The following is an 18,884-nucleotide window of genomic DNA, read 5'->3' as shown; positions in this document are numbered from 1 at the left end:
AAAGCTAAACTCACCTCAGATTAAAACACGACACTTCCACGTAGCTCTCGTGAACATAATTAGGGGGTTTTCAATATTACTTCTTAGGTATGAGGGAGAGAGGAGAAAAGTCTACAGGCAGAGAATGCTGGAGGAACTCAGCATGTCAGGCAGCATCTATGCAGAGGAATAAACAGTCGGTGTTTCGGGCCAAGACCTTCATCAGCACTGGAAAGGAAAGGGGCAGAAGCCAGTAAAAGAAGATGGGGGAGGAGAGGGAGTACAAACTTGCATATACCCCTCCTCCCACTGGTTCCCTCCTCCTTCCTTTAGTCCCATGGTCCTCCACTGTCCTCTCCTATCAGATTCCTTCTTCTTCAGCCCTTTACTCTTCCACCTATCACCTCCCACCTTTTTACTTCATTGCCCCTTACCCAGTCTCACCTATCACCTGCCAACTCTCACTCCTTCCCCTTCCCTCACCTTCTTATTCCATCTGGATTCTGCCCCCTTCCTTTCCGGTGCTGATGAAATGCCTTGGCCTGAAACGTCGACTCTTCATTCCCCTCCATAGATGCTGCCTGACCTGCTGAGTTCCTCCAGCATTGTGTCTCTTACTCTGGGCCCAACTACATGAACATCTCCACTTAACTGCTTCTTTACCTTCAGCCTGTATTGTCCTGCAAAAGGAATTTGTGATGGGATGGTGCAGTGGGAGCTTTACTTTGAGTCAAACCCATCTAAAGACATATTAACATTCCTTGTCTCCTGTACATCAAGACATTGAAACAGACCACAAAATGCTGTGTTTGCATCATTTGAGGATGTGCTGGGGGCACCCGTAATTGTCACCACACTTCCAGCACCACAACGTACTAATCCTAATCTGTATGTTTTTGCACTGTGGGAGGAAACTGGAGCACGCAGAGGAAACCCACGTGGTCACGTCGAGAGCATACGATCTCCTTACAGACAGCGGTGGGTGGAATTGATTTTACAGCTGGCACAGTAAAGCATTGTGCTAACCATTCAGCCCTTGTCTGGAAGTATGTAATTTCACCAGTGGGTGTGATAAAGTTCCAGTGATGGTGAAGGTTTGAAATGGCAATCTCTTTAAATACGTTCTGCTTTGTTGCATTTCCCAACAGGAGCTGTATGCTTCAGGCTGACTCTGAAAAGCACCAGCAAACGTGGATCCAAGCCGTCCAGAACAGTATTGCTACAGCGTTTAACGAGCGGCGCGAGGACAATTACTCGGTACAAGTTCACTCATCCTGGGGCTGCGTAATATTTCAGACTCCACAGCAAACCTCTCCCAAAATACTGACCCCCACTGGGGGATGGTCCCACACACACACTGACCCTCACTGGGGGACGGTCCCACACACACACACTGACCCTCACTGGGGGACAGTCCCACACACACTGACCCTCACTGGGGGACGGTCCCACACACACACTGACCCTCACTGGGGGACAGTCCCACACACACACACACTGACCCTCACTGGGGGACGGTCACACACACACACTGACCCTCACTGGGGGATGGTCCCACACACACACACACACTGACCCTCACTGGGGGACGGTCCCACACACACTGACCCTCACTGGGGGACAGTCCCACACACACACTGACCCTCACTGGGGGATGGTCCCACACACACACTGACCCTCACTGGGGGACAATACCACACACACACTGACTCTCACTGGGGGACGGTCCCACACACACACTGACCCGCACTAGTGGACGGTCCCACACACACTGACCCTCACTGGGGAACGGTCCCACACACACACACTGACCCTCACTGGGGGACGGTCCCACACACACACACTGACCCTCACTGGGGGACGGTCCCACACACACACTGACCCTCACTGGGGGACGGTCCCACACACACACACACTGACCCTCACTGGGGGACAGTCCCACCCACACACACACACTGACCCTCACTGGGGGACGGTCCCACACACACACTGACCCTCACTGGGGGACAATACCACTCACACACTGACCCTCACTGGGGGACAGTCCCACACACACACACACCGACCCTCACTGGGGGACGGTCCCACACTCACACACTGACCCTCACTGGGGGACGGTCCCACACACACACTGACCCTCACTGGGGGACGGTCACACTCACACACTGACCCTCACTGGGGGACGGTCCCACACACACACTGACCCTCACTGGGGACACGGACCCACACACACACTGACCTTCACTGGGGACACGGACCCACACACACACACACACACACTGACCCACACTGGGGGACGGTCCCACACACACACTGACCCTCACTGGGGACACGGACCCACACACACACTGACCCTCACTGGGGGACGGTCCCACACACACACTGACCCTCACTGGGGGATGGTCCCACACACACACTGACCCTCACTTGGGGACGGTCCCACACACACACTGACCCTCACTGGGGGACGGTCCCACACACACACTGACCCTCACTGGGGGACAGTCCCACACACACACACACTGACCCTCACTGGGGGACGGTCACACACACACACTGACCCTCACTGGGGGATGGTCCCACACACACACACACACTGACCCTCACTGGGGGACGGTCCCACACACACTGACCCTCACTGGGGGACAGTCCCACACACACACTGACCCTCACTGGGGGATGGTCCCACACACACACTGACCCTCACTGGGGGACAATACCACACACACACTGACTCTCACTGGGGGACGGTCCCACACACACACTGACCCGCACTAGTGGACGGTCCCACACACACTGACCCTCACTGGGGAACGGTCCCACACACACACACTGACCCTCACTGGGGGACGGTCCCACACACACACACTGACCCTCACTGGGGGACGGTCCCACACACACACTGACCCTCACTGGGGGACGGTCCCACACACACACACACTGACCCTCACTGGGGGACAGTCCCACCCACACACACACACTGACCCTCACTGGGGGACGGTCCCACACACACACTGACCCTCACTGGGGGACAATACCACTCACACACTGACCCTCACTGGGGGACAGTCCCACACACACACACACCGACCCTCACTGGGGGACGGTCCCACACTCACACACTGACCCTCACTGGGGGACGGTCCCACACACACACTGACCCTCACTGGGGGACGGTCCCACACACACACTGACCCTCACTGGGGGACGGTCACACTCACACACTGACCCTCACTGGGGGACGGTCCCACACACACACTGACCCTCACTGGGGACACGGACCCACACACACACTGACCTTCACTGGGGACACGGACCCACACACACACACACACACACTGACCCACACTGGGGGACGGTCCCACACACACACTGACCCTCACTGGGGACACGGACCCACACACACACTGACCCTCACTGGGGGACGGTCCCACACACACACTGACCCTCACTGGGGACACGGACCCACACACACACTGACCCTCACTGGGGGACGGTCACACATACACACTGACCCTCACTGGGGGATGGTCCCACACACACACACTGACCCTCACTGGGGGACGGTCCCACACACACACACTGACCCTCACTGGGGGACAGTCCCACACACACTGACCCTCACTGGGGGACGTTCCCACACACACACTGACCCTCACTGAGGGACGGTCACACTCACACACTGACCCTCACTGGGGGATGGTCCCACACACACACACTGACCCTCACTGGGGGACAGTCCCACACACACACACTGACCCTCACTGGGGACACGGACCCACACACACACTGACCCTCACTTGGGGACGGTCCCACACACACACACTGACCCTCACTGGGGACACTGCCACAGGTCGGTCCCCTGGCACTGATTGTCTCGGGCTTATATTGAATTTGGAATTGACTGAATCCCAGTGAGAGACTGTTCCCAATTGACACGGTGTCAACCATCAGTTATGCTTCAAATGAGGAATCGTTTCTTCATTCCAAAGTGGTTGTGAATCCTTGGAACTTATTCTGAAGATATTCAATCATTCATCCATTATGTGCCATGTTGTATGACATGGACAATCACAGTCTTTCCATCACCATGATTGTTTCTGGCAAATTTTTCTACAGAAGTGGTCTGTCATTGCCTTCTGGGCAGTGTCTTTACAAGACGGGTGACCCCAGCCATTACCAATACTCTTCAGAGATTGTCTGCCTGGCGTCAGTGGTCGCATAACCAGGACTTGTGATCTGCACCGGCTGCTCGTACGACCATCCACCACCTGCTCCCGTGGCTTCATATGATTCCGATCGGTGGTGGGGGTGTGGGGGTGGGGGTGGGGGGGGTGCTACACCTCGCCCAAGGGTGACCTGAGGGCTAGCAGAGGGAAGGAGTGCCTTACACCTCCTTTGGTAGAGACACATCTCCACCCCACCATGCAAAATCGAACTTCTGTTGAGTAAATTCACTGATAAAGGGGAATGGAGAACGGACTTGAATTAGACATGATCAGAGGAGCCTGTAGGGGCGTGAGATAAAGGAAAAGATTTGTCAGATGTAATAGAAAGAATGGAAGCGTGCAAAGAACACAATGCTGGAGGAATTCAGCAGGCCGAGCAGCGTCTGTGGAAAACAGTACAATCGACCTTCTCGGAGGGAAGCCCAACGTGTGCTCTGAAACGTTTGAGGGAAACCGGAGGAAACCCGAGCTCTCACTGGAATTGAACACCAGTCACTGATCACTGATACTGCAAAGTGCTACGCCATGGCGCCCATAGTGGGGCTGAATGGCCTCGTGCTATCCCATTCGCTGCTGAGCTCTAGGCTGCACGGTTTTTGAGCTTTTCCTTTCGGAGTTAGCCTGAGTTGGAGTTGCTAACGTGGTTTGTCGATCACTTCTCCCCCCCAGAAGACAGAGCGCTCAGCAACCATGTCTCCGGGCGTCTTTGACTTCCCCGGTGAAGCGAAACCAGGAAAGGAGAAGGTGCTGGAGCAAGTACAGAGCATCGGCGGCAATGCCCTGTGCTGTGATTGTAATGAGCCGTTGCCAGAATGGGCCAGCATCAACCTGGGGATCACTCTTTGCATCGAATGCTCAGGAATCCACAGGTAATGGCTAGTTAGGGTTAGTCCCACATGTTCCCAGCCGGTTAGGATTAGTCCCACACGTCTCCGGCCGGTTAGGGTTAGTCCCACGCGTCCCCAGCCGGTTAGGGTCAGTCCCACACGTCCCCGGCCGGTTAGGGTCAGTCCCACGCGTCCCCGGCCGGTTAGGGTCAGTCCCACACGTCCCCGGCCTGTTAGGGTTAGTCCCACACGTCCCCGGCCGGTTAGGGTCAGTCCCACGCGTCCCCGGCTGGTTAGGGTCAGTCCCACGCGTCCCCGGCCTGTTAGGATTAGTCCCACACGTCCCCGGCCTGTTAGGGTTAGTCCCACACGTCCCCGGCCGGTTAGGGTCAGTCCCACACGTCCCCGGCCGGTTAGGGTCAGTCCCACGCGTCCCCGGCCTGTTAGGATTAGTCCCACACGTCCCCGGCCGGTTAGGGTCAGTCCCACACGTCCCCGGCCGGTTAGGGTCAGTCCCACGCGTCCCCGGCCTGTTAGGATTAGTCCCACACGTCCCCGGCCAGTTAGGGTCAGTCCCACGCGTCCCCGGCCGGTTAGGGTCAGTCCCACACGTCCCCGGCCTGTTAGGGTCAGTCCCACACGTCCCCGGCCGGTTAGGGTCAGTCCCACGCGTCCCCGGCCGGTTAGGATTAGTCCCACACGTCCCCGGCCGGTTAGGGTCAGTCCCACGCGTCCCCGGCCGGTTAGGGTCAGTCCCACACGTCCCCCACCGGTTAGGGTCAGTCCCACTCGTCCCCGACCGGTTAGGGTCAGTCCCACACGTCCCCGGCCGGTTAGGGTCAGTCCCACACGTCCCCGGCCGGTTAGGGTTAGTCCCACGCGTCCCCGGCCGGTTAGGGTCAGTCCCACACGTCCCCGACCGGTTAGGGTCAGTCCCACGCGTCCCCCGCCGGTTAGGGTCAGTCCCACACGTCCCCGACCGGTTAGGGTTAGTCCCACACGTCCCCGGCCGGTTAGGGTCAGTCCCACACGTCCCCGGCCGGTTAGGGTTAGTCCCACACGTCCCCCGCCGGTTAGTGTTAGTCCAAATGCACTGCTGGGGAGCGTGCAGCTCGCAAAAGCCCACATGAGCCTTTCTTATCCGTAATCCTTCAGGCCTAGTCTCATGAATTGGAGAGGGAGCTTCATTAATAATCTCATCTCGTTGATAGTCTTATTTCATTAATAGAATAAGTCTGGAACTAAAAAGAAAAATCATTCTCAGTGATAAATCTGTGAAATGATTGGATTGCAGATTTTTATTTGTCTGGTTATTAATGTCCTTCGTGGGGGTGGTGTGGGGGGGTGCGTGCCTGATCAACCTTACTTACACTCCAGGCACAGAGCAGTAAGTCCAAATTCACTACCCTTTGAGATGGTTTCTATTTAGTATAAATACTGACCTTTACAATGCAATACGTAATAATAATAACCCAAACACTCATTACGATGCCAAAAGTGAATTTTAGGAAAGTAATTCCAAGCTATGTTCTAAATAACATGAGCAAAGTTGTTCATAACTACTCCCACACTGGTCAGCGATGAAGAATAGCAGAGCTCGCAGCAGAATGTGGACCAGCTGGGAAAATGGCAACACACACAAAATGCTGGTGGAACACAGCAGGCCAGGCAGCATCTATAGGGAGAAGCGCTGTCGACGTTTCGGGTCAGGACTGGGAAAATGGCGGATGGAATTTAATGCAGACCAGACTGAGGTGTTACACTTTGGTAGGGTCAACCAGGATAGGTCTTAGCCAGTGAACGGTAGGACATAGAACAAAGGGATCTGGGAATACAGGTCCATAATTCGTTGACAATGGCGTCACAGGTAGTCAGGGCTTTGACACATTGACCTTCATAAATCTTTGTTCAGTACAGGAGACGGGGTGTTATGTTGAAGTTGTATAAGATGTTGGTGAGGCCTACTCTGGAGCATTATGTCCACTTTTGGTCACCTACCTACAGGAAAGATTAAAAGTTGGCAGGAGTACAGAGAAAATGTATAAGGATGTAGCAGGGACTGGAAAGACTGTATAAGCTAGGTCTGTATTCATAGGAAGATTGAGGGGAGGTTTACCAAATTTTGAGGGGTATAGATAGAGTAAATGCAGGCAGAGTTGTCTACTGATGTTGGGTGGGACTACCACCAGAGGTCATGGGTTAAGGGTGAAAGGTGAAAAGTTTAAGAGAACATGAGGGGAAACTTCTTCACTCAGAAGGTGGCGAGAGTGTGGAGCGAGCTTCCAGTGCAAGTGGTGCATTATTTTAACATTTAACAGAAGTTTGGATCAGTACATGGATGGTAAGGACATGAAGGGCGATGGTCCTGGTGCAGGTCGATGGGACTAGACAGTTTAAATGGTTCAGCCTGGGCTAGATAGGCCGAAGGGCCTGCCTCTGTGCTGTATTTTTCTATGACTCTATGACACATGGAGATAAGTGTAAGCTGAAATTATAGAGGCTGCAATGGTAGAAATAAATCAAATCTTTGGTTTAACCTTAGCAATGGAAATTGTGTAAACTTAAAACGACAGCTCTTACTGCTGCTTGTGTGTGATGGAGTGGGCTTTGGGGTTCTAATATTTTCTGTTGTCCAACCTTTGGGGTTTTTTCGCCTGTTTCATGGATATCTGTAAGGGTTTGGGGTTGTATGCCATATACATTCTCCAATATTAAATTGAACCACTGAACTCACTGGATGGACAGACATTGAGCATCTTCAGATGCCACTTGCTGCTAAGACATCAAATATTGCGTCAAAGCAATTGGACCTTGAAAAAGAATTGTAGTAAGTTAGACCTGATGGATCAAAGATATCTTAACCTAAACCCTTGGAAACTTCTTATGTGGCATTGATCGAACAACTTCCTGGTATCTTGACATTCCCCTGTGGAATTTAAACCAGCTTGTTTCTGTGATTAGCAGAAAAGTCGTTACTTTGACTGCCTTGTTGCTACCATGAGAATCAATCCTCTTGCAGTACCAGAATCTGTTTTCAATCTTTCGGCTCTCCTCTAGCCCTGGCAAACTTCGAGTTCAGAAAGCTCCAGACTTTGCCCACTTTTCTATGTTTGCAGACATCACACGAAAGAGCCCAGTTTGAAATTTATGGATTTACAACTGGAGTCTTAATTCTAAATAACAAAAGCCTCAGAATACAAGCAGGTCCATTTAGAACAGGGACGAGGAGGAATTTCTTTAGCCAGAGGATGGGGAATCTGTGAAATTCATTGCTACAGGCAGCTGTGGAGGCCAAGTCATTGGGATTATTTAAAGCAGAGGCTGATAGGCTCTTGATTATTTAGAGCATCGAAGGTTACAGGGAGAGGGCAGCAGAATGGCATTGAAAGGGAAAATAAATCAGCCATGATGAAATGGTAGAGCAGACTCGAAGGGCTGAATGGCCTAATTCTGCTCGCATGTCTTTTGGTCTTATGGTCAAATTCAGGCTAGTGAACCACCAAATACAATGGAAAAGATCTCTAACAATGCTGGAGAAGAATTAGTCCATTGCATTGTGGTTGTTTCATTTTCCCTCTCAATGCTGGGGATGTCGCACCATTCATAAAATTCACTCAGATTCAAAAACTCCAATTACTGTCCTCCTTTATTCTTCCTAGCCCAGAAAGTCTGATTTTAATAATGACCCTCTTCGCTCTAAGTCCTCCGAAGCCAGCGTTGGAGAGGCAGAAGTTTCTCCAGTGAAATACTGCACATTCCAAAGCCATAACTTTCAGTTGGTATCGCTTTCTTCCATGGCTGCTGGCTCTGTCTTCTCTTTGGTGACTGGAACCGAACCAGACTGCTCTTAGCCTCAGTGTTACCCCTCCCTCCAAGTTTAGCTTCAGAACTTGTATTTGTACCAAATTTCCATCGCCATGCCATCTCAATTCCTTCCCAGTCCCAGCTGAAGTCCTCATCCGAGTTTTTGGCCTCTCTAAATTCCAGTATTCTGATCCACTCCTACCTGGCCTCTCTACGTAGCCAAAGTAAACTTATTGTCAAAATATGGATATGCTACCATATAGTTAAACTTGGATTTTCTTTTTGTTTTTTTGGGCTCATATCTGAATCTAAACATACTACCCTGAGATTCATTCTCTTACCAGACATTTCAATGATTCAGTGGTTCAATTGCTTATCAGAGAATGTATACAGTATACAACCTCAGCAAATCTATAGATAGTAACTATAGCAGGATCAATGATAGATCAGCCAGAGTGTAGAAGGCAACAAATTGTGCAAATTCAAATCTAAATAAATAACGAGAACATGAGATAATGAGTAAAGAGTTCATGGTAGTGAGATCATTGGTGGTGGGAATATTTTAATGGATGGGCAAGTGAGTGTAGTTATTCGATTTTGTTCTGATGGTTGAGGGGCAATAACTGTTCCTGAACCTGGTGGTGTGAGTCCTGAGGCTCCTGTACCTTCTTCCTGATGGTAGCAGCTAGAAGAGAGCTTGTCCTGGATGGTGGGGGTCCCTGATGATGGATGCTACTTTCCTGCGACAGCGTTTTGTGTAGCAGTGCTCAGTGATGGGGAGGGCTCTATCCGTGATGGACTGGGCTGAATCCAGTATCTTTTGTAGGCCTTCCCATTCCAGGGCATTGGTGTTTCTACGCCAGGCAGTGATGCAGCCAGTTAATACACTCTCCACCACACACCTATGGAACTTTATTTACCCACATTACATGTAGCAGCAACTTGTTGGTCAGGGAGTGACTCGCAACAAAGAAGCAACAACATTCAAGAACCAATAATTATATTAAACACAAAGTTAGAGGTTAGAGTACAGAAATGGAATAAAACGTGCATAAATACGAAAATAATAGCATGTTATAAAGTCAGGAGACTCTGCAGATGCTGGAATTCCAAAGCAACACACACAAACTGCTGGAGGAACTCGACGGGTCGGGCAGCAGCTATGGAGAGGTCCTCAGTCCAAAACATTGACTCTTTATTCAAGGTCTGAGATTGTTTAATGCCATTCCTGTTCACAGCTGTAAAGGGAACAACATAATTGTTACTCCAGATCAGATGCAGCACAAAGAAACACATATAAAGAACATAATAATAAACCACAATCAATTTAACTATATCAGATAGATTGACTGTGCATCCATAAGGTGAGGCCAGGCTGTACATAAGGTGACTGGTGAGAAATATAAAGTAATGGTGGAGTTAGTGGGTGGGGGTGTTGATCAGCCTCACTGCTTGGGGAAAGTAACTGTTTTTGAGCCTGGTGGTCCTGGCGTGGATGCTCCCTCCCTGATGGGACTGGGACAACCAGTCCGTGAGCAGGGTGGGTGGGACCCTTCATGATGTTACTGGCCCTTTTCCAGCACCTTTCTGCATGATGGTGGGCAGGCTGGTGCCGGTGATGCACGGGGATGTTTAGATGCTGCCTGAACTGCAGAATCCCTGGCATTTTGTGAGTGTGAGTATGTATCGGTGTGTATTGACAATGTAAACAGCATTATAAAAAGCAACACACGCTGGAACAACTCAGCAGGTCAGGCAGCATCTATGGAGATGAATAAACAGTTGACGTTTCAGGCCAAGACCATTCTTTGGGACTGGAAATGAGGGGGGAAGATGCCAGAGTAAAAAGGTGGGGGGGGGAGGGGAAGGAGGATAGCTAGAAGGTGATGGGTGAAGCCAGGCGGGATGGAGAGGAAAGAGTGTGAAAGGAAAGGAGAGTAGACCATAGGAGAAAGGGAAGGAGGAGGGGACCCAAGGGAATGCGATAGGCAGGTGAGAAGTGTCGGGGGGAGGCAGAGATCACAGAGGGAGCAGTGAGAGAGGGTCTCACTGAACTCCCATTAAGGAGAAGATTTAAACTTCTTCAGGGTAGACATCCCTCACATTATAAAAAGTGGCTTGACGTGTTTACAGTGTAGCGAGGTGACGCGGTATAGAGGGAAGCAGGGGGGCTAACTAGAATGGTTGATCAGATTAACTGCCTTGGAGAAGAAACTCTTGGGTTTTTGTTTTAAAAGACCTTCACATTTTAATTTTAGTTTTATATTTTCCACCTGGCTTCTAGTATTTGAATGTCAGAAATTGAGGTCAAGAGTAAATCATGGGACTGAGTGCGAGGAATGAGCTCTGGAAACGAGCACCTGATTTGAGGCTGAAGAATAAGGTCCTGAGACTCCAAATCATGAGAATTAACTGTTTCTCTTGTGTCTGATAGGAGCCTGGGAGTGCACTTCTCCAAAGTCCGGTCACTGACTCTTGATTCTTGGGAGCCTGAATTGTTGAAGGTGAGTCTGCTCCACCCAGGCAAAGGGTCATTCTGACATTGAACCTCCCTCCACCTCTCACCCTTTTCTACATGATCCTCTATTCCACTGATACTCCCCCAACTCTCCCCTTCTGCCGTATTTCACCCTCGGCTCCTTCTCTCTCTTATTCCATCTAACACTTCCCACTCTCCCTTTGAATCCTATCTGCTACAGCACAGAAACAGTCCATTTGGCTAAGCTCATCCATGCTGGGAGAGGTGAGTTCCTGAGCTAATCCCATTTGCCTGCATTCGGCCCACCTCCTCCAAACCATCCTGGGGTCTCCAGGCCCCTTGCTTAATGGCATTGGTCCATGGTATAAACAAAGTTAGGAGGCCCTGCTCTAAACCTTTACAACACAACACCCTCTCTCTCTTACACCTGCTGCATCTCCCTGCACTGAAATGCTTATCAAAAGTGACAGCTTCCACCCAGCATGACATGTTTCATGCCACTTAGCTCAGCTGCTGGAAAGGTAAGCTTTACTACCCCTAGAATTCCTCTTTAAACCTACCCCTATCTATGGGGCAAGCTACTTGCGTGATGTCACAACAAAACCCTTGCACTCAACGTCAGCGAGACCGAGGATCCGACTGCGACTTTGGAGAATTTGTGGAATTGGTTACCACAGGCGGCAGAGGGGGCCATGTCACTGGGGATATTTAAGACAGAGGTTGATAGATTCTTGATTGGTCAGGGCATGAAGCGATACAGGGATGAGGCTGGGGACTGGGGCTGAGAGGGAAATGGGTCAGCCTTGATGAAATGGTGGAGCAGACTCGATGGCCACTCTCTACATAAAGCAAAACTTGCCTTGTAAACCTCCCTTAAACTTCCCCCCTCCCACATTAACACTCTACTCTCTAGTATTTGACATTTCCATCCTGGGAAAATGGCTCTGACTGGCCTACATATACCTCACCGAATTTAACATTGATCAATCAGCCTCCAAAATTCCAGCGAAAACAACCCAAATTTGCCCAACTTCTCCTTAAAGTCGATAATATCTAATCCAGCAGCTCTCCAAACATCTTCTGTACCTTCTCCAGACTCTCCACACCCTTCCTGTAATGCAGCAACCAGAACTGCACACCATATTCCAAATGCGGCTAAGGTCTAAACGACTGTGACATGACTCCCCTACAGCTCTGCTCAATACTTCTGTCTTCTTAGCCACCCAATCTATTTGCCTTACCACCTTCACTGAGTTATGGATCCCTCTGAACATCGATGATCCTGCCATTTCCTGTCACCGTTGGCCTCAGCTCTGCCCACATTACACACCATCTGGAGATTCTGTGGACACTGGAAATCCAGAGCAGCACACACAAAATACTAGAACACAGCAGCATTTTTGGAGAGGAATAAACAGTCGGTGTTTTGGGCTGAGAGCTTTCATCAGGACTGGAAAGGAAGGGGACAGAAGCCAGAATAAGGAGGTGGGGGGGGGTGGGGAGGCATGCAAGCTGCAGGTGATAAGTGAGATCAGGTGAGGGGGAGGGGAATGAAGTGAGAAGCTGAGTGGTGATAGGTGGAAGAGGTAAAGGGTTGAAGAAGTGGGAACCTGATAGGAGAGGAGAATGGACCATGGGACCATGGGAGAAGGAGGGGCATCAGGGAAGGTGATGTCCATTTCTCCTACAGATCCTGCTGATATATATGGTTTGCATCCATCTGTCTCAAAGGACTATGGGTGTCAATCGTCATCCCAAGCTTGGGTGAAAGTTACGGAGGTCCTGAGATGCCCCTCTCGGCCTCACCGGTGTAGTGCAAAGGAAAACTTATAAAGCAATTCATTTGGCACCAACTTGGCTGCAGGAGCTGCTGGAAGGATGTTCAATAACGTCCAGTCGTCTTAGGGGTTCCACTCCAGATTTGCTGTCAGGGTTTACTGCCGTAGCCTTCGTCTCTCCCGAGGCTGCCCACGAGGCAGTGGGGCTATTTACCCGTGGCTGGGGATCTGGTTCACGAGCACCAGGGCGTGTCCACACACCAGCGGGCCTGTGTACTACACGTGCAGGGGCCAGACCTCCTCCCCATCCTCTTGTTCAGCCCGCGTCCGAAAGGAGTTCCGTTTCCATGTGTCACCAGGGAAGAGGCTCCACGTGAGGCTTGTTTTTGGAGAGGCTACGTTCTGGTGACCTGTAAATGTTCAGCTCTCCTTTTCGCAAGACTGCTGGCCAGTGGTGCAAGCTGAAAGTGAGAGTGACAAGCACTACCCACTACACTAGCACACTATGCACATCACAACAATCATTTTGACACCTACTGTATATATAAACAGAGGTCCCAAAATTAATACTTGTGGAACACCACTGGTCACAGACCTGAGACAGATTAACACCCCTCCCCATTACTCCTTTGCTTTCTATATCCAAGCCGATTTTGAATGCAGTCTGACCAAGTTTTCATAGATTCTATATTGCTTAATCTTCTGGGTCAGACTACCATGAATAAACTCGTCATTAACTAAAGTTTGCATAAACTACGTTCATGGCCCTACCCACAACAATCATAATTGTCACCTCCTCAAAAATCGCAGTCAAGATTGTAAGACATGAGCCCCACCCACAGCTACCTGTATATATATATATATATATATACACACACACACACACATGCCACTGACCATCCCTAATATGAGTAGATTCTATGCTTGAAAATCTCCTTCAATAATTTCCTTGCCACTATAAGAGGTCCACCTGTCTATAACAGGACAGCATATTAGCGTAGTGGTTAGCATGGTACTTTACAGTACAGGCAACCTGTGTTCCATTCTCAACACCATATGTAAGGAGCTTGTACCTTCTCCCCATGACTGTGTGGGTCCCCTCTGCGTGCTCCGGTTTCCTCTGGGTGCTCCGGTTCCCTCTGCATGCTCCAGTCCCCTCTGCGTGTTCCGGTTCCCCCTGTGTGCTCCGGTTCCCTCTGGGTGCTCCGGTCCCCTCTGTGTGCTCCGGTTCCCTCTGGGTGCTCCGGTCCCCTCTGCGTGCTCCGGTTTCCTCTGGTTGTTCCGGTTCCCTCTGTGTGCTCTGGTTCCCTCTGGGTGCTCCGGTCCCCTCTGCGTGCTCCGGTTTCCTCTGGGTGCTCCGGTCCCCTCTGCGTGCTCTGGTTCCCTCTGCGTGCTCCGGTTCCTCTGGGTGCTCCGGTCCCCTCTGTGTGCTCCAGTCCCCTCTGCGTGCTCTGGTTCCCTCTGGGTGCTCCGGTTCCCTCTGCGTGCTCCGGTTCCCTCTGGGTGCTCCGGTCCCCTCTGCGTGCTCCGTTTTCCTCTGCGTGCTCTGGTTCCCTCTGGGTGCTCCGGTTCCCTCTGGGTGCTCCGGTTCCCTCTGCATGCTCCAGTCCCCTCTGCGTGTTCCGGTTCCCCCTGTGTGCTCCGGTTCCCTCTGGGTGCTCCGGTCCCCTCTGTGTGCTCCGGTTCCCTCTGGGTGCTCCGGTCCCCTCTGCGTGCTCCGGTTCCCTCTGGGTGTTCCGGTTCCCTCTGTGTGCTCTGGTTCCCTCTGGGTGCTCCGGTCCCCTCTGGGTGCTCCGGTTTCCTCTGGGTGCTCCGGTCCCCTCTGCGTGCTCTGGTTCCCTCTGCGTGCTCCGGTTCCTCTGGGTGCTCCGGTCCCCTCTGCGTGCTCTGGTTCCCTCTGCGTGCTCCGGTTCCTCTGGGTGCTCCAGTCCCCTCTGCGTGCTCCAGTCCCCTCTGCGTGCTCTGGTTCCCTCTGGGTGCTCCGGTTCCCTCTGCGTGCTCCGTTTTTCTCTGCGTGCTCTGGTTCCCTCTGGGTGCTCCGGTTCCCTCGGGGTGCTCCGGTTTCCTCTGCGTGCTCCGGTTCCCTCTGGGTGCTCCAGTTCCTCCTGCGTGCTCCGGTTTCCTCCCAAAGTCCAAACACCTGTGGGTTCTGCTTAGTGAACTGTGCACACGCTAAGTGGCAACACTTGCAGCCTTCCCACAGCACCGTCCTTGCTGATTTGATTTGGCGCAAACTCAATGTCTCAATGTGTGTGTGGCAAATAAAGCTAATCTAAAAATAATATCTATCCTTCCACTTGCCTCTCATTTGCCCCTTCCTCCCTGCTCTCGCTACCCTCTCTCACCTCTATTCCTTCCCACTCCTTCTTGTCCTGACTAGCTCACAACCACACATTCTTTCCCACCCTCTTTCTCTCTTTCTTTGTCTCTGTCTGTCTGTCTGTCTGTCTCTCTCTCCGTCTCTCCTCCCTCTCTCTCCCTCTCTTTCGTTGTCTCTATCTGTCTGTCTATCTCTTTCTCCCTCTCTTTCCCTCTTTCTCCCTCTCTCCCCCTCTCTTCCCCTCTCTCCCTCTCTCTCCCTCTCTTTCTCTCTCTTTCATCTTCTCTGTCTGTCTGCCTCTCTGTCTCTACACTCCCACCTCTATCTCCCACTCTCAGTCCTAAGTAGCACACAACCACATGTTCTTTCTCACACTCTCGCTCTTTCTTAGTCTCAGTCTGTCTGCCTCCTTCTCTCTCTCTCTCTACCCTCCTTCCGCTACCTCCCACACTCAGTCCTAACTAGCTCACAACCACACATTCTTTCTCTCCCTCTCTGTCTCCTCTCTCTCTCTCTCTCTCTCTCTCTCTCCCTCTCTCTCTCTCTCTCTCTCTCTCTCTCTCTCTCTCTCTCTCTCTCTCTCCCTCTCTCTCTCTCTATCTGTCTGTCTCTTTCCCCCTCCCATTCCACCACAGGCTGTTTCCCCCTCACTCACTCTGCCTACTGTCTCACCAACAGCTAATGTGTGAGCTGGGGAACTCTAACATTAACCAGATCTATGAAGCACGAATCGAGGATATGACAGTGAAGAAACCACACCCTGGCTCGCCTCGGTAAGGATAACTGAGACAAGCTATTGGGGGGGCTCCTGTTTAACTCCTGAGAACTGAGGAACACCCATCATGATCAATGATAACCTCTCATTGCTCCTTCCACAGGCAGGAGAAGGAAGCCTGGATCCGGGCCAAGTACGTGGAGAAGAAATTCATTCAGAAGTTGCCTGAAAGTGCCGTTAGGCTGCATAAAAGCAGCTCAAAACCTAACCAACGCACCAGCACATTGGAAAGGCCCCCCAAACCAGAAAAACCACCCAAGCCCTTTGTGAAGTCTCGGGGAAAAGGTAAGATTGCAGGTGCCGAGATTTTAAAACTGCAACAACTTCATGATCACTTCAGACTCCTTTGGCAGGTTTAAATGCTTTCGAGGGCACCTGTAAGTCAGTAACATTGAGATGTAGTTCATTATCTGGAGAAACTGCACCCTGGCTCTCCTGGGTAAGGAGCATGAATCAGACACCAAAATCTGGGCCGGGTCTTCTAGCCCATTTCATTGCCTGGATCTCTAACGTCAAGGTGAATTTATTGCCAGATATTTCACCATGTACTACCCTGAGATTCATTTGCTTGCAGGCATGTACAGGAAAATAAATAAATACAATGGAATTTATATAAAAGCTAGACGTAAACAGCAAATGACAAGTCTTACAATAATTTTAAAAAGTAAATAAATGTTACTGAGACATGACTTGTAGAGTCCCTGAAAGTGAGTCTGTGGTTTGTGGAATCAGCTCACTGTTGTGGTGACTGAAGTTGTCCACACTGGTTGAGGAGCCTGATGATTGAAGGGTAATAACTGTTCCTGAACCTGGTGGTGTGGGATCTGGAAAGATCCTCCCAGCATTTCTCACTCCTAAATCTGGGTGTCTTTCAGAATCAGAATCAGCTTTAATATCACTGGCATACGTAATGAAATTTGTTGTCTTTACAGCAACAAGGCAAGGAAATACATAATAGAAAAAATTGTGAATTACAATAAGTATGTATGTATTAAATAGTTAAATGTTTATAAATGACCTGGATGAGGAAGTGGTGGAATGGGTTAGTAAATTTGCTGATGACACAAAGGTTGGGGGTGTTGTGGATAGTGTGGAGGGCTGTCAGAGGTTACAGCGGGACATTGATAGGATGCAAAACTGGGCTGAGAAGTGGCAGATGGAGTTCAACCCAGATAAGTGTGAGGTGGTTCATTTTAGTAGGTCAAATATGATGGCAGAATACAGTATTAATGGTAAGACTCTTGGCAGTGTGGAGGATCAGAGGGATCTTGGGGTCCAAGTCCATAGGACACTCAAAGCAGCTGCATAGGTTGACTGTGTAGTTAAAAAGGCGTATGGTGCATTGGCCTTCATCTATTGTGGGATTGAGTTTAAGAGCTGAGAGGTAATGTTGCAGCTATATAGGACCCTGGTAAGACCCCACTTGGAGTACTGTGCTCAGTTCTGGTCGCCTCACTACAAGAAGGATGTGGAAACCACAGAAGGGGTGCAGAGAGATTTACAAGGATGTTGCCTGGATTGGGGAGTGTGCCTTATGAGAATAGGTTGAGTGAACTCAGCCTTTTCTCCTTGGAGTGACGGTGGATGAGAGGTGACCTGATAGAGGTGGATAAGATGATGAGAGGCATTGATCGTGTGGATAGTCAGAGGCTTTTTCCTAGGACTGAAATGGCTAACACAAGAGGGCATAGTTTTAAACTGCTTGGAAATAGGTACAGAGGAGATGTCAGGGGTAAGTTTTTTACACAGAGAGTGGGGAGTGCGTGGAATGGGCTGTCGGTGACAGTGGTGGAGGCGGAAACGATAGGGTCTTTTAAGAGACTCCTGGATGGCTACACGGAGCTTAGAAAAGTAGAGGGCTATGGGTAAGCCTTGGTAGTTCTAAGATAGGGACATGTTCGGCACAGCTTTGTGGGCCGATGGGCCTGTATCGTGCTGTAGGCTTTCTATGTTTCTAAATAAGTGGTGAAAAAATAGAAATCAGACATTAAGAGGTAGTGTTCATGGTTTCATTGTCCATTCAGAAATTGGATGTGGAGGGGAAGAAGCTGTTCCTGAATCACTGAGTGTGTGCCTCCTTCTTGATGGTAACAATGAGAACAAGGCATGATGTGGGTGATGGGGACCTTAATGACAGATGCATCGCTGCTTGAAGATGTCTTGGATACTACAGAGGCCTGGGTACTCCATGACGGAGCTGACTGAATTTACAAGTCTCTGCAGCTTATTTCAGTCCTGTGCAGTAGCCTCCCCACCCCACCATATCAAATGGTAATGCAGCTGGTTAGAATAGTCTGCACAGTACATCTTTAGAAATTTGTGGCTTTGGTGACATGTCAAATATTCTCAAATTCCTAATGAAATAGAGCAACTGCGGTCCAGGGTGATCTCTCATTTGCTCTTGCAATGACACAGATGGAGGCCTATCGGCCCATTATCTACATGCCAGATGCAAGAGAACAATCCCAATTGAACCATCCTCAGTCTCCCACAGATGATATGAAACATTGATCAGGAGATATACAATTGGCTGCTGCTGGCTAATGAGAACCTCACACAGTATAATAGGACCTTAACCATTTGCAAGAGCAATTAAGAGCTCGGTTTAACATCCCATTCAAAAGACAATGTAGCACTCCCTCACAATACCTAATCAAATGGTTTTGCAGTCCCTCAGCAATTCACTCTCCCTC

At 50.5% G+C, this 18,884-nt stretch overlaps 1 protein-coding gene across 1 annotated transcript in view; it reads left to right on the top strand.

Moving 5' to 3' along the window:
* Positions 1 to 18,884, top strand: part of LOC140729345 (arf-GAP with coiled-coil, ANK repeat and PH domain-containing protein 2-like) — a 61,137-nt gene that overhangs the window by 20,493 nt on the left and 21,760 nt on the right. Inside the window, exons 6-10 of the mRNA XM_073048991.1 lie at positions 1,128 to 1,236; positions 4,878 to 5,077; positions 11,274 to 11,343; positions 16,095 to 16,189; positions 16,295 to 16,476. Coding sequence (XP_072905092.1) covers positions 1,128 to 1,236; positions 4,878 to 5,077; positions 11,274 to 11,343; positions 16,095 to 16,189; positions 16,295 to 16,476 — 656 coding nt within the window. The remainder of the gene's footprint in view (positions 1 to 1,127; positions 1,237 to 4,877; positions 5,078 to 11,273; positions 11,344 to 16,094; positions 16,190 to 16,294; positions 16,477 to 18,884) is intronic.

Source organism: Hemitrygon akajei, chromosome 6 (genome assembly GCF_048418815.1).
Source record: "Hemitrygon akajei chromosome 6, sHemAka1.3, whole genome shotgun sequence".
Lineage (NCBI taxonomy): Eukaryota > Metazoa > Chordata > Chondrichthyes > Myliobatiformes > Dasyatidae > Hemitrygon > Hemitrygon akajei.
The sequence above is the reverse complement of the archived record's forward strand: the minus strand, read 5'-3'. Positions and strand labels throughout refer to the sequence as shown.